Source organism: Haplochromis burtoni, unplaced genomic scaffold, assembly GCF_018398535.1.
Source record: "Haplochromis burtoni strain Fernald_Lab_line unplaced genomic scaffold, NCSU_Asbu1 Contig_38, whole genome shotgun sequence".
Lineage (NCBI taxonomy): Eukaryota > Metazoa > Chordata > Actinopteri > Cichliformes > Cichlidae > Haplochromis > Haplochromis burtoni.
In genome coordinates this window covers 1750404-1766685 of record NW_024582399.1, presented here as the reverse complement: position 1 = coordinate 1766685, position 16282 = coordinate 1750404, and the positions used below count along the sequence as shown (strand labels likewise).

Here is a 16282-nt window from a genome sequence, read left to right as displayed (position 1 = left end):
TAGTTCAGCCAGTACTATTAGATCAAGCACCATTTTCAGCTCTGCTACCATAATTGGAAAAGAGTTTCTCTAATGACCAATCAGCATTTATAACATAATAAACTTGCATTTGGTAACACAGGGGGCAACTGCACAGGAGCGATGGTTACTGAATGTATGTCTGTGTAGATGTTCCCTTAGAAATCAACAATGAATGGATTCCTTTAATCATACATTTTTATTTACGATATATCTGCTGACCTTCTGTGCTCCAACTTACAGAGGTTACTGCTTAATTAAAGTTAATTTGTTGAAAAAATTCCTTTGAACACAGATTCTTTTTCTTCCTTTGCAGTAATTAGAAACAAATTAAGCCCCTTAACAGAATATTGCTGTAAATTTACAGCCACATAATTATTATCTAGGAAATTACAGGGAACCTTTAAAGTCTATGAAATATTGTGCTGGACTATCACACGTTAATGTCTTTTTCATAATAAAACCATCCTGCTTCCAGTCTGATATTAGAATTTCACTGCACCTAGGCATTAACTTTTTTGAGGGGGTGAAACTCCAAATTATATTCACCTCTGCTGGTGGTCCCTACTGGGTTAGGTATGCCTAACCTCTCTGAGTCTTTAACCTTGAGAACAGCCAGCCCGAGGACAGCATGGATGTGGTGTTTTATTAAATTAACCTCACTTTGCTGACATGTCTCTGTACTGTTCTTTTTAAATGACTATGCATGTATGTTTTTGCAGCATTTTTTATTTCAGACATCCCAGAAGGTTGTTCATCTGGACGTAGCGTTTTGTGGGAGAAACGTTTCGTCACTCGTCCAAATGTCTTCTTCAGTCTCAGCTGACTGCAGGTTTCCCCAATCTTATAAACAGTACATCTGCACAATAACTGAAACTATCCCATGATCAAGGAACTGACCTCACAGCCCATTGTTCTTTCAGTCGGCTAGTTTCAGCTATTGTGCAGATGTACTGTTTATAAGATTGGGGAAACCTGCAGTCAGCTGAGACTGAAGAAGACATTTGGACGAGTGACAAAACGTTTCTCCCACAAAACGCTACGTCCAGATGAACATGGATGATTGAGCATGCAAGACATTTATTTCAGACAGTTTGCAGCCTGCTTTCACTTATCGTTGTTGAGCAGGAAGCACAGTCTTGTTAAGTGAACCTGCAGTTGATAGAAAGACTGCCAACAGTGTAAACGTGATAAAAGTGTTATATCACACAGAGGACTTTATCAGAATGAACAGCAAACCTGTTTTACACCTCTGTCTTCGAGTGGCTGTTTGTCTGGTAGCTCGGTCTTTGGAATTTGCAGCTCATGTATCTACAGATTCTTTTTTTTTCCTGGGAAAAACAGTTTTCCTCCTCAGTGTATCATTTTAAATACACTGCTGTGAAAATCAGTTTCCCCCCTTCCTGATTTCTTAGTTTTGGGGTCTTTCTTCTTCTTCTTTGTTTTGCATAGTTGTTGCACCTAAATGTTCCAAATCATCAAGGACATGTTAATATAAAAGATAATCTGTGTAAATACAAAATGCAGTGTTTAAATGATGATTTAATTTATCAAGGAGCAGCTCTCAGGTGGGAACACCCCTAAGCTGTGACTTCATGTGTGCTAAACGCTGCCTCGTGAGCTACTTTTCCAGTTTCTTTCCCGACCGCTTTGAAGGCTTTTGACAGTCCAGTTGTGGCTGCGATGATAAGCGTCACCAGTAATGGATGATTGACTTGTAAGAGCCATAACAGTGTTTCCAAGTAACCGTTTTCAATTATACGCCTGACAATGCAGCGGTGCATTGTTTGAGACACAATAGAGCAGCTCCCACTCGATGAGTCCTGCAGACTATAGAGAGAAATGTGCAATAACTTTTGGCAAAGCGATGAAAAGACAACCGTTGGCTTGTTGGAGCCATCATGAACGCAGCAATGTTACTCACATTAGGGGAGGTTAAACCTCAGTTTTGTGTGTTTGTGTGTGCGTGTTGCTGCTGCAATTTAAACTTTGTGCCTGTCATCAGTGAGAGTCCTGCAGTGTGAGGACGCGCCTGTATGACTGAGCATCATTAAGCATGAATACGGAGGAGGAGGAGGAGGAGGGTGAGGGAGTCAGGGCTGACGATCACAGAGGGGAAGTGCCGACTGCAGACCTCTGGGGGATAAGAAGCAGCAAAAAACAGGAGATTATTAAAAATAATAAGGCCCTCCTCTGCCTTGCTCTAATGACGCAGTCACAGTACAACTCTGGCAGCGGAAATACTCAAGCTGACGAGGGACCTCAACTCATCTACTTTTGTTTACTGTTGTCTGGAAATGAGAAGGAAATGATCAGTTCTGGTGTGGGAGGCACAGATCGCAGGACAAGAGAGGACGGCGAGATCAGAAAAGCTCCAGAGGGTCAATTAGCCTCAGATACTGTACACATAGTTAAACTAAATGAAAGCAACCCTCCATCAGTGTGTCCAACCTCCTTAAATTCCATTAGCTGCAACCAGCGAATCAAAGCCCAGCTGTGGGCCTTAAATTAAGACGAGACTCTATTAACAGATTGCACTGTCTACACCGTCAGGCCTGGAAAGTGGGTAGAGCCAATAATGATCCTGAATCTGATGACTTGGCAGTCAAGCTGACACAAACTGCTTCCCTCCAATCCACTTTAGAGCACAAACACAAATCTCCATTCCACTAAGTGGGGCCAATAAACACAATTTAGCGCAAAGGGGGAGATTAATCTGTGGCTGTGTGGACGTTAACAAGCATCGGACGAGTGTTAAATACACTCTGCACCTCAGCAGAGAGAAGCAGCTGAATCAAAGAGGGCCAAGTAGAAGAAAAAAATTTTTTTTTTAAATCCCTGCATTTAACAGAGGCTGTTTAAAAGGTGCAGAAGCTGCTCTTTGTGTGATTCCAGTGAGTGATGCACTCTCAGGGTGGAAGGCCTTGAAAACGTGAGCAGTGGTGCCCTCTAGTATTCAAAAGAGTGACACACAAAAATATGAAGCTCTGGATGACACACTATAAGAGTGCAGAGTGGGGTCGGCACAGTGTTATAGACCTCCAAACTTCATGTCGCCTTGAGATTAACTCAAGAACAGTGGATAGAGAGCTTGACTGAATGGGTTTCTATGCCATGATGATTTACGGCTTCTATATATCCAAGCCTTACATTGGAGAGCAGTGAAGATGTTTTCTCCCAACTTTATGGGAACAGTTTGGGGATGGAGTCTTCCTGTTACAACATGACTGCACACCAGTGCACAACGCAAGGTCCATAAAGACATGGAGGAGAGATTTTGGTGTGGATGAACTTGACCTCAACCCAACAGAACACCTATGGGATGAACTAGAGTGGAGACTGTGAGCCAGGCCTTCTCGTCCAACATCAGTATCTGACCTCACAAATGTGCTTCTGAAGGAACGCTCCATAACTCCCATAAACATTGAACCTGTGGAAAGACTTCCAGGAAGAGTTGTAGCGTGTGTTATAAATGCATTGCAGGAAATACCACCGAAGCAGGACAAAAACAGACTATTAATACAAATGTAGGGCATTTTGGACATTAGGCAGTGCGCTTGAGTTGTGGGATTATCTCCCACATGCCTGTTTAACCTTGCAAAAACGTATTTTTCTTTTCCTTTGCATTCTAAATTAAAACCTCTTTAACACCATTTAAATACTATTTACCCCGTTGGTACAGTTCTGTTGTTTCACAATGATGCAGAAATGCTGTTTTTCCCTCAGTAGGAGAAAACACGCCTCTGCTGTTTTATTTTATTTGATGTAGGGAGGAAGTCCTTCTTCAATAACGGCTTCTGCTCTGCTGCCACTGACAGAGATGAAACAAAGTGCTTCAGCCACAGTTCTTGATAGAGATTTTTCATTAAGCAGCCAGACTCCACAGGAACGAGAAGAGGACGGTTTCTATCAGAGGCTGCAGAGCCAAGGGCCTTTATGGGAGACTATGTGGTGAAGAGACTCTTGTGTGAGTGATGAGTCTGCCTGAGGACAAAGGGCCGATGTTCTCGGGACATAGGATTGGCTTTAATGTTGGAAGGTGCTCGAGAGACAGAATCAAGCCCTAAAGCTCATTCCTGCTCATATATCGTCTTTATCAGCGGGCCTCCGGTGGAGGGCTGGCACCAATTCGTCTGGTTTCTGATGGGACCTAAATCACTGATATTATCTGGTGGAGTCAACAGAGGGAGACGAGGTCGCTTTCTATTTTTGATATGGGGAAAACCTGCAAAGACAGACAGCATAAAGAATAAACACTGGATACTTTTAACACCGCAAATGTTTGAAGTCTACGTTAAAATCGAGCTTGCACAGAAAGTACAGGTCGTTACAGAACAGGTCTGCTGCTCTTTACAGTTACATCATACATGTTTATACACCACACGCTACAGCAGCATGAGGATGATAATAAGACAAATATTAATGATAATAATTCAATTCAATTCCAATTCATGCTGTTATTATTCATATTAATGGTGATGATATTGTTCTTATTTTTTTTTAATTATTATTTCAATTTGCAAACTCAAAGTGAAAAAAGAAAGATGCTGCATACATTTTATGTCAGCAACATATCTATCTTCTAGTAATATTATTGATTATTGTTTGACTTATTCATATATATTTATATATATTAGGTTTTATTTTGGAGACAGTGGACCGCATCTTGACAACGTGGTGAATGGTGGTGCACAACCTCTGGGATACATTCTCCTCCATTTAGTACTTCGTGGTTATAGCACATACAACAATGCTGCAGGGAGGACAATAAAGCAAACCAAAAAAATCCCAGATGGTTCTTTTTCACAGCTCTGTCCACACAGCATAATATTTCAGAGGCCACCAAGCGGATTCTGATTCAATGTGTTAAAACGGAAAGAAAATAAAAGGGAAAATGTGCAAAAATAACAGAAATAAAGATTTAAACTTTAGAGCATTTAACATGACAAACTAATTGTTATGAAAAATTATGAAACATTACCAAAAAGAGACGGAATATTTATATTATATACACATATATAAATATCATTTTGGTTATAACAGACTTTTGAACCTTACATTGTTTTTTGGCCACACGGGGGTGCTATAGCATTTATTTACCTGATTATTAAGAAACAGTCATATCAAAGCATTATTCAAGCTTTAAATTCACATTTGTTTTTATTACATTTAGTTGGCTAAAAAAATGCCAATTTTAATGGCATTTCAAAAGGATTCTTTTACAACAGAGAGTCTATAATGTTTTTATGCTTTAAATCCCTGTTTGCTAGATTTAACTTTGCATATGACCACCCAGCCTGATGTTCATGCAGACATGGTCAAGGTGACCTGCTGAAGATAACACTGAGCATCAGAATGAGGAAGAAAGGTGATTTAAGTGACTCTATATGTAGCATGGTTGTGACAGATGGGATACAGCAGCTGAGCATCGTTTAAACACCACAGCCTACCTGAGTATATTTACTGACCATGTCCATCCCTTTATGACCACAGTGCACCATCTTCTGATCATCTTCATCATCTCAAACTGTTTATTTTAATACAACAAATGAGATCACTGCACTCAAACATTTCCATTTCTGGCTCTGTGTGATTCTTTTTTAAAAACAGACATCCATAACATGGTCATCTGTGGCATTCAGCTCTGTTTGTGAGCACAGATGTCCTGCACACTTGATGTTTAAACCTTCCATTTGAGAGGGCAGCCAACAAGAAGAAAGTTGTCTGAAAGGAAGAGGAGCGGAAATACCTGAGTGGCTCCACTAAGGCTGAGCATCAGATAAATAAGGATTATTTTGAACTGTTAATCATGCAAAGCTCTTCTAGAGTCTAAAATTAAAATATGGAGCTGGAAAGTTGTTGAACACCAAACTAATCATCAGTTACATTTATTGTTATTTTATTAACAGTACTTATATATGTCGCATGATTATTTTTCACACTGTGGTGACACTTTCCCACTTTAAATGTTGGGTGCAGGTTTATTTACATTTTGCTCTCAGCTGTGAACATTGTCGTGTCTGGACTGCACTTACGCCATGATGCTGGATAAGGGAAACAGCTCAGCCACTAAGTACGAAAGGTAGCTGAATATGAAGACAAACAGGGGCTCAATCAGGCGGACGCTGTGGGTGAAACGTGACGACCGCAGCCACTAATCCAAACAGAAGGCCAAATAAGACCAAGCCCTTTGTGTGATTGCAGCCAATCCCCAACTCTCTGTGAATCGTACTCATGGCCCTTGATCAGTGGTCTTTGATCACAGTGTTTTGATCAGTGGTGGTTAATCAATGGTCATGAGAATCTGCATATTAATGATCAAGGAACTGACCTCCCAGCCCATTCGTTCAGTCAGTGGTGCTGGTTTAAGTCATTATGCAAATGTACTGTTTATAAGGTTGGAAACCTGCAGTCAGCTGAGACTGAAGAAGTCACTTGGATGAGCGACGAAACATTTCTCCCACTGAAAACGCTACGTCCAGATGAACAGAATCAACTTTTTGTGATTTACTTACCTGGATGATTGAGCATGCATCATTCATGTTGTCTTACTATTCATATTTTATTCCAGCACAGTTGGTGTGGATCACCGACAAGTTCAACGACAATAAGGGGCTATTCAACTGTTGTTCTGTTTTTCTACTGTTGCAGTTGGAGTCTCCGTCCACTTGGGGCCACAGTTGCCCGTCTGAACCTGCTGACTCTGCACTAGAAGAAATTCCACCGCACCCGGAAGCGCTCTCCGTTCGGCAGCTATTCTGCTATTCATTCAGGCTGCAGCGATTTCATTCAGCCGTTGTTGATCTCTCCGCTTGTGTCGGGCGCCTCATTTACTTCTCCGTGGACAGATTGAAGGAGAGCGAGCATGGCTGGTCGGCTACCGGCTTGTGTTGTTGACTGCGGTACGGGGTGAGTAGGAGCACAATAAAAGGCTAGTTAGCGTTAGCTTGCTTTTCATTGACCACCTAAACGACTGTCAAACTTCAGCTAACGCCCTATTCAGCCTTCAGGCTGGGGGCTTTTGCTCAGCGCCTCTCTGTTATTCTGAGCTCGTCGGTAAAGTCGGCGTTAATGCCACAAATCCAGCCAAAGTTTCCAGCTGCTTTATTTTGAAGGCTTTTTGTTCTTCCCTCAGCTTTGTCATTGCTGTTAGCTGCTGCTAGCCGCTGAAGCTAATGTTACTTCCTGGAGAAAGCAGCCCTCATATTACACACTTACGTTGGCTCAAGCCTGGAGAAAGTGTCTTATATCCCTGATTTTGTTCCCTTTTAGGTACACGAAGCTCGGATATGCAGGAAACACAGAGCCACAGTTCATCATGCCTTCATGTAAGTAAACAGACCCCCCCGCCCCTCAAAAAAAAAAACAGAACAAAAAACAAAACCACTAAAGACCTAAAACTAGTTTAAACACAAGGCAATGTCGAACATGTGGATTTATTTACGTGCTGGGATGCTGTTAGAGAGCATATTTATTATTAAACTGCATTATTCGTTAAGTTGCATAAACACCAACAGTTTAGTGTGGATTGCCTCTGTGTGGTTTAATGCAGGTTAACAGTTTCAGGCCGACTTCCTTTCACCCTAGAGATGTACCAGAGCAGTTAAACTGGTTTCCGTAAGGCTGGTATCATATTGGAACAATATTTTCTTATCAACTCACGCACAGCAGGTTTTTCCTGGCTCATAATGTAAATTCTAGTAGGGAGGGACTGTGGTTGTAAGCATGATTGGTCTGCATATATTTAAGGGAGTGGGTTAGACGTACCTCACAGATCACAAGTTGGACAAAGGATGTTTAATACCAAGACCTCAGAGCACATCCATGGATGCGGTGAAGGAGAACATGTAGCTGATCTGCTGTGGTGACCTCATGAGTGTGCGACGCCATCAAACTCTGAGCAACTATTTAGACAGGAAACAGCCGTCCTGTTTCCACTCGTGTGACTGAGTGTCTAAAATATCTTTGCCAAGCTAATTGTGTCCAGTGTTGGATGATTTTTTTGTTTTTTTCTTGAGCCGATTGAATCTAAGTTTGCTCGACTAATGTTATCTCAGGATGTAAGTGCATGATCAATCCTGTTGTTCATAGTTGTTTAATAAAATATATTTGGTACTGTGCTGTACCAAATTTTTGTTTTTCTTCCACCCGTAGTATTTACAGTTTACATCGTTTGTCTGCAGGTATTGCGATCAAAGAATCGGCCAAGGTCGGAGACCAGGCCCAGCGCAGGATGATGAAGGGAGTCGATGATTTGGATTTTTTCATCGGGGACGAAGCCATCGATAAACCGTCGTATGCAACGAAGGTGTGATAGACGCCGACGTGGGGGCCGAGTCAGATTTGTGTTTGAGGATCGATATTAATGCTGTTTTTCTCTCTTTGCGTCCACAGTGGCCCATCCGTCACGGGATTGTGGAAGACTGGGACCTGATGGAAAGGTTTATGGAGCAGATCATCTTCAAGTATCTGCGGGCAGAACCTGAAGATCATTACTTCCTTTTGGTAAGACCAGAGCACTGTGGGTTAATGGTAGTTAGAGCTAAGCAGCAGGCAGGGCCCTTCCTCTGTTTTTTCTTGGCTGAAATCGAGTCAAAAGTTTTCCCTGTTGTTACAATTAAATTGTGACCAGACAGTTTAGAAACCTCACTACACTCCTAAAAATGAAGTCTGACTGAATCAACGACTGCACTCAGGTCGGCCGAGTATATTTGCAGGATCAAATTGTCTCAGTGTTGTGAAACTGGTGCGACCTAAATAATATAATAATTCCTCTTGTTCCTATTGGTCATTTTCCATTACATGTCATTACATTACAGTTGAGTCCCTCCGGGTGTGGTTGTTATAGTGACACGGCTTGAAGTACTGTGACGTCATTTGTATGCGACACAATCACAAATCACAACAAAAATCGCCTCAAAGCACTTCATATTGTAAGGTAGATCCTACAGTAATAGAACAGAGTAAACCCCTACAATCATATAACCCTGTGAGGAAACACTTTGGCGACAGTAAAAAGGAAGGAAAAGCTCATTTTTAACAGGAAGAAACCTCCAGCAGAATTAGGCTCAGGGATGTGCACCCAGCTGCTGTGACTGGTTGAGGGTGACGGAGGAAGGTGGGACAAAAGACATGCTGTGGGAGAGAGCCAAAGAATAACAATAACTAATGATTAAATGCAGAGAGGTCTATTAACACATAGTGAGAAAGCTTCCCCAGCAGCCTACACCTACTGCAGCATAACTAAGGGAGGATTCAGGGTCACCTGGTCCAGCCCTAACTATATGCTTCAGCAAAAAGGAAAGTTTTAAGCCTAATCTTGAAAGTAGAGATAGTGTCTGTCTCCCGAATCCAAACTGGAAGCTGGTTCCACAGAAGAGAGGCCTGAAAACTGAAGGCTCTGCCTCCCATTCTACTTTTAATACTCTAGGAACAACAAGTAGGCCTGCAGAACGAGAGTGAAGTGCTCTAATAGGGTGATATGATACTACAAGGTCATTAAGATAAGATGGGGCCTGATTATTTAAGACCTTGTATGTGAGGAGCAGGATTTTGAATTCTATTCTGGATTTAACAGGATTTAACAGGGATCCAATGAAGGGAAGCCAATAAAGGAGAAATCTGCTCTCTCTTTCTAGTCCCTGTCAGCACTCTTGCTGCAGCAACATAACAGTGGACAGACTCTGGGACCACATTGTGGGTTTGTGTGGAGCCATTTCAGTTTTGATTTTCATGAGGAAGACGGACTTTTCATAACTGATCGAGAGACGCCACTAACTGGCCAATCGGTGGCATTTAGTATGTTGACATCACATTTTCGGATCACTTGGAGCCCCTGCCTGAACGGACACTAAAAAGTAATTGGTACCAGCTGCTACCGCCTAATGCAGGGGACTGGTGCAGGGACACCAGTCCACGAGGGCCGGTGTCCCTGCAGATTTTAGATCTCACCCTGGGTCAACACACCTGAATCACATGATTAGTTCATTACCAGGCCTCTGGAGAACTTCAAGACATGTTGAGGAGGTAATTTAAATCAGCTGTGATGGTTCAAGGACACATCTAAAACCTGCAGGGACACTGGCCCTCGTGGACTGGGATTGGGGACCCCTGGCCTAATGAAACCCCTAAAAGTCGAGCTGTGCCGAGTAACCATCAAACCATCTCAGCCTCGCCTCTCTAATCTGTCAGACGTGTCCGCTCCTCTGCAGAGAGTTTGTTTTCAATACAAACTGCTAGGGAATCAAGAGTACAACAAAAATAGCAACGACCGTCTCGTGTGAACGATCAGCCTAAAATCTTCTGTCTTCCCTTTTCAGACAGAGCCTCCCCTCAACACACCAGAAAACAGAGAGTACACAGCAGAGATCATGTTCGAGTCCTTCAATGTCCCCGGCCTCTACATTGCTGTTCAGGTAAGACTGCTGCAAAGGCTTTTCTGAGTTTTGGAAACAAATCCCTAAAAGTTCAAACCCAGCACTCACAACTGGTTCAAACACTGAGCTCAGACGTGAGAGCTGCGTGCGTATAATTAGATTTGTGTGTTTGACTGAGAATGTGATTCCGAGGATGTTTTATGGGGAAATGCGGGTTTTCACTTCTTCTTTTTCAAGGTTTCACAGTTTGTTTGGGTTGTTCTTACTTCATATAAATGCACATGAGTGTCCTGAGCGTAAAGCTATGTTTCATGAGTTTTTTTTTTTCTTCCCCAGGCTGTCCTGGCGCTGGCTGCCTCCTGGACATCCAGACAGGTGGGAGAACGAACGCTGACGGGGACGGTGATCGACAGCGGAGACGGGGTCACGCACGTCATCCCGGTGGTCGGTGTCACGTCTTTTTTGTGATTATTATTTGCTTTTTAGCTCCCAGCCTCACTTCCGCTCCCTGGAGCTCTAATCCTTTGCTCTGTGGCTTTCCAGGCTGAAGGCTACGTCATCGGCAGCTGCATCAAGCACATCCCCATCGCCGGTCGAGACATCACATACTTCATCCAGCAGCTCCTGAGGGAACGAGAGGTGGGGATTCCTCCAGAGCAGTCTCTGGAGACGGCTAAAGCTGTCAAGGTCAGTACGCTTCATGTTTACCAACCAAAGACAGGTTTAAAAAAAAAAAGGAAAAAAAAGCCCTTTTTTCTAATGGCCAGCAGGGGGCGATAAAAGCAGCCAGACTGTATAGAAATATATGGGAAGGTGAGCCTGGCTTTCAGTTGATCTTGGATTGGAGTAAAGATTTTCCTGATGAGTTCATGGTCTCAGTTACTAGGTTAAAGTCTTAATAAATATGAAATTATGCTGCTGTGCAGAGTACAATGGACAATAACGCAGGGTCAGTTCAGTTGCAGAGGGGGTTTCTCATCAGCTTCAACTGCTTTGGTGTCAATTAAATTAACAACAGGAGCACTAGAGAGGCGACAATGAGACAACCCGCAACAAAGGAACGGTTTACAGCTGGAGGACACTCACATTTTTCAGTCCTCATCTTTTCTGACTGTTTTTTAGTAGTTTTGCTTTTGGCTACTCTCAGTGTCACTACTGCTAGCATGAGACGACACCTGGACCCTACAGAGGTTGCAGAGGTAGTCAAACCCCTCCAGGATGGCACATCAATATGTGCCACTGGCAGAATGTTTGCTATGTCTCAAAAGCATGGAGGAGATTCCAGGAGACGGGCAATTACTCCAGGAGAGCTGGACAGAGCTGTAGAAGGGCCTTAACCTATCAGCAGGACCGGTATCTGCTGCTTTGTGTAAGGAGGAACAGGGTGAGCACTGTCAGAGCTATAAAATGACCTCCAGCAGGTCACTAGTGTGAATGTCTCTGACTTCATGAGGGTCACCTGAGGGCCCTCTAGTGGGTCCTGTGCTCACTGCCTTGCACTGTGATGACTGATTGGCATTTGCCACGGAGTACCAGATTTCCATGTCCATGTAGATGAGTAGTCGTATAGAAAGGTGTCTCTCAGTCAAGGAGCTCAGAATCAAAACACAAAAGCCCGGCACTGTGATTGTGGATTTTCTTAGCGAGTACTGCTGAGGTAAAAGATCTGGGGTGCAGCTGTTCTGTTGCCATCACTCCTGCCTTAAAGCTGGCACTTCGTTACTGAAAGAGGCATCGGCAGGTCATAGCAAGAGTGCGGACAAACCGGGAGGATTATGTGACAGCCTTGGCACACAACTTGAGGGATTGCTTCATCTCTGTTGCTAACTGCAGGGGCATGTTGGCCGAGCTCTGTAACAGAGTTTAGAGCGACATAACTGGGCCTCTGTTCACGAGGACACCTTTTGTGTCGTTGCAAACAGCATGAGCACCAGTTTGACTCATTGTGAAGCTGTCCTGTCCATGCGGTGTTGTTGTTGTATAGATTTTAATTTAGAAATGGAAACTAACTCAAGATGCAGTCTGTAAGAAAACAAGGCAGAAAAGGAAGTGATACCTCTGACAGATGATTGCTGTACTGCTTCTGTCATGTACTTATCAGTTTGGCCACTAGAGGTCAGTGTGGCATCAGAAGCATCAGAATCTGAGAAACTTTATTAATGCCAGAGGGAAATTGAGTTGTCATAGCAGCAAATATACAACAAACTTCAAGCACTCATATAAAATGATTTTAGAAACAGATGCTACTAGAAGCCATAGTTAAATTATACTGAAAACTGGTAGCCTCTCCATTCATTCCAGAGGTTTAAAACGGGAAGCTCGTCGTTGTTTGTTTAGTTCCATGTGCATTTGTCTTACAGTATTGCCAAATATTTTGTGCTGTGTTTTTAGGAGCGGTTCAGCTATGTGTGCCCTGACCTTGTTAAAGAGTTTAACAAGTACGACACAGACGGCAGCAAATGGATCAAACAGTACACGGGCGTCAACGCCATCACCAAGAAGGAGTTCACCATCGACGTTGGGTACGAGCGCTTCCTCGGCCCTGAGATCTTTTTCCACCCTGAGGTACAGAACACGTGGACACGCTTTGCTCACATTTCCTCTAATTTTATTTATATTTATTTATATATATAGTTATATATATATATATAGTTTTATATATATATATATAGTTATATATATAGTTATATAGTTATATATATATATATTTGTTATTATATTATTATTATTTTTAACTTTACCTTTTTGTTTTCATCCAGTTTGCCAACCCAGACTTCACCCAGCCCATCTCAGAAGTGGTGGATGAAGTCATCCAGAACTGTCCCATCGACGTCAGGCGTCCTCTCTACAAGGTAAACGCACGCCTGTCTGCTTCTGTTTGAAACATAGACATGCAGCACATAGCAGTAATTATTTTGTGTTGTGTTACAGAATGTCGTGCTCTCCGGAGGCTCCACCATGTTCAGGGACTTTGGCCGACGCCTGCAGAGGGACCTGAAGAGGACTGTGGACGCACGACTGAAAATAAGCGAAGAGCTGAGCGGTGGGAAGTTGAAGGTAAGGGGGTAGAAGTAGCACGAGGAGCTGATACAGGCAGCTTCACATAAATCTGTGAAACATTTTGCTCTGCAGAAGAACTCTTTTTTTTTCCAAAGCCTCCAGGCTTTTCAGTAAACTGAGCACAAATCATCTTTGTTTTGCAGCCCAAACCCATCGATGTGCAAGTCATCACCCATCACATGCAGAGGTACGCTGTCTGGTTCGGAGGATCAATGCTGGCATCTACTGTGAGTATTTCAAGGACATCTGTACTTTTGCACTGCAATCAGTGTTTTCATCATAGTAGTAAATACCCTGTAGTTACACTCTCTAGTTCTAGTGATGTAAGCTGTACGCTTTTATCTCCATAATATATGCACACCGTTAGTACCCATGTGTCCAGTACTTACTCGCTTTACTACCCAGTACATACCCGCTGAACTATCCAAAATGTATTCTCTTAAGTATCCAGTACGTAAAAGAACTTATTTTGTAAGTTTCCTATATGAAGGTGCGCATTAGAAAGAAAGCTAACAGGCTTCTTTTGCAACATTTAAGCGCTGAATTTCTTTGTTTACACTGTGATGTTTCCAAAATGTTATTCAGTGTTTAAGTTTGCTTTGTTACATTTGTGTGTTGCTTCTGCAGCCCGAGTTCTACCAAGTGTGCCACACCAAGAAAGACTACGAGGAGATCGGGCCAAGCATCTGCCGCCACAACCCCGTCTTTGGAGTCATGTCTTAGGCGATGGAGAGAAAGAATGCATTCAGGGGAGGCCAAGAAGAGGAAAAACAAAAAACGGACGATGCAAGACCTCACGTGCTGTGGAAGTCCCTCCAGCCTTTGCACGGATGCTCCGACAGATTATTTGTATAGAGCTACAGTGGACCAAACAAACTGCCAGAAGAGTGGCAGCATCCTCACAAATTAGAGGAAAGAGGTGACTCAGCCCAAAGGATCCTCAGATAAAATGTTTACTGCAAGTAGGCTGATGATGATGATAATAATAATAATAATGATGATGATAGGTGATAAATCTTTAATTTCTGCGTGCCTCATATATGTACTTACTCTATCCTCACAGGATTGTAAAATGTAATTAATCAACATGAGTCCTGTATAAATGCAATTCTGTGTATATGGGTTGGGTTGTGGTATGTGTTCTGTACTCTAAAAACTGAAAGTGTAACGGTTGTTTTAAGAAACACATCATGCTTTGCTACGCGATTACTCAAAAGCTTGGAGTCACTTTGAAATGTTCTTGTTTTTGAAAGAATATTAGATTTTTTTAAATCTCATGTAACATGAAGTGGATCAGAAATGTATAAATAACTCTGTAGGCATACTTGGGTCCATTTTCTGTAACCATCACTCCTCTTTTAGTGGCATATAGTGTTCCCCAGTTCAAATTTCGCATGTTAAAAGGCCGCTAATTATGCTAGCCTGACTGAAAACTGTCCCGCTGATTTAAAAAGCCATGCGTTTAGTTTTATCGATGTCTGGGGCATCATCGTTTGGGGTCAGTTAAAGTGGAAACAAACAAGGCCTAAAGTGTTCTCGTTCTAAGAACTGAAGATTTCAGTCTGTGGTGTGTACCAATCCTTTCTTCGAAAAGCCGAATCTGGCTTCAGCCACCGGTGCTGAAGTGAATGCATAACTGACCGGAAATAAGTGCATCTTAGGGCTGAGAGTCTCACAGCTTCTCAGGTGGCAGCATCTTTAAATGGTACCTGTAAGAGTAACACTGTTCCAGTTTGTAAAGGGATAGTACACACTGTTGTATGACAGTTTTAATTTTTCTGCAGTTTTCATACAGAGAAAAGACGAATGGTTCAGATTCATTGCCTCTTTAATCAGCACAGCTTTCAGCTTCACTATCATTATTGGAAAAGTTTTTATAAATACATTTATATCTAAATGACCAGTCAACCTTTTAACAAGAACAAAATGTTCTGCTGGGTGATAAAGGAGCGATGCTTGCTGAAAACGAGACTCTGCATGAGCCTACATCGATATTTTAATAATTCCAGGAGCCTCTGTATGTGCATGTGCTCTTGGCTTGTGTCAGCAACTGTTCATCTGATCCACTTGTTATTTGGCGGGCGTATTGCTGGGCTCCCAAATACGTGCAGTATAAAGTGCAATGAAATAATCTGGATGGGCGTTCCTCGTGAGGACAAAGTCACTGCTCTCACTAACTGTGAGGAATCAGGGAACATCTGTAAATGGTAGCTACTCACATAACACGCACTGCCCTGCTTCCATTTAAATTTATTAATAATTTGTGATGAAACGATTAAATCTCAGAGCTTCTCTTTCATTGACAGCTTTTTTTTAAGTGACCCCAAAGGCAGACTTTCTGTGCAGCAGCTTTATGATAATCAAATGGGTGCAAGCATTAAAAAAAAAAGAAGGAAAAAAATAGAAATCACCAAAACAAACTGACCATTCCCATTTCCTTTGTTTTTTTTTAAGTACCCTCAGTACCTGGAAGAAATATCTATTTGAATTTACATGAAATTATTTGCTCGTGTTTGTTTCTTCCTGGTTCCTCCTGCAGCATTATGACAAATCACCACCGCTTTGCTCTTTTTTTAAATCCCCCCCTCATTTGTATGAATCATCTCTTGAACAACCCGTCTTTGAAGGAAAAACAAATCGTATTAATATATGAACATGCAGTTTGAATGACTTGTTGGACTGTCACTGTTGCCTAGATCTCAGTTATACTGGATAGCCTTGTACTGTACCAAATCTGGATTTCAATGCTGGCATTCCAATAAACGCCAAGGAGATGTTTCTTCACGTGTTGATTTCTCTGTTTCGGGCTTTATTATCTTGTTTGCTTT

The 16282-nt window shown here is 42.3% G+C and overlaps 1 protein-coding gene across 1 annotated transcript; it reads left to right on the top strand.

Annotated features, from left to right (window-relative positions):
• Nucleotides 1-6724: 6724 nt before the first annotated feature.
• LOC102310513 (actin-related protein 3) lies at nt 6725-16232 on the top strand. The gene is made up of 12 exons (XM_005920161.3): nt 6725-6927; nt 7291-7346; nt 8202-8326; nt 8413-8523; nt 10338-10433; nt 10731-10838; nt 10938-11081; nt 12786-12959; nt 13154-13246; nt 13326-13451; nt 13598-13681; nt 14082-16232. Exons 1-12 carry the CDS (start codon nt 6884-6886, stop codon nt 14175-14177), a joined length of 1257 nt encoding a protein of 418 aa, XP_005920223.1. The 5' UTR covers nt 6725-6883; the 3' UTR covers nt 14178-16232.
• Nucleotides 16233-16282: the final 50 nt, after the last annotated feature.

Coding starts and splice junctions, on each gene's coding strand:
- LOC102310513 (XM_005920161.3), top strand. CDS start 6,884: ATGGCTGGTCGGCTACCGGCTTGTGTTGTTGACTGCGGTACGGG. Junction 7,347..8,201: donor ACAGTTCATCATGCCTTCAT/GTAAGTAAACAG, acceptor GTTTGTCTGCAG/GTATTGCGATCAAAGAATCG. Junction 11,082..12,785: donor AGACGGCTAAAGCTGTCAAG/GTCAGTACGCTT, acceptor CTGTGTTTTTAG/GAGCGGTTCAGCTATGTGTG.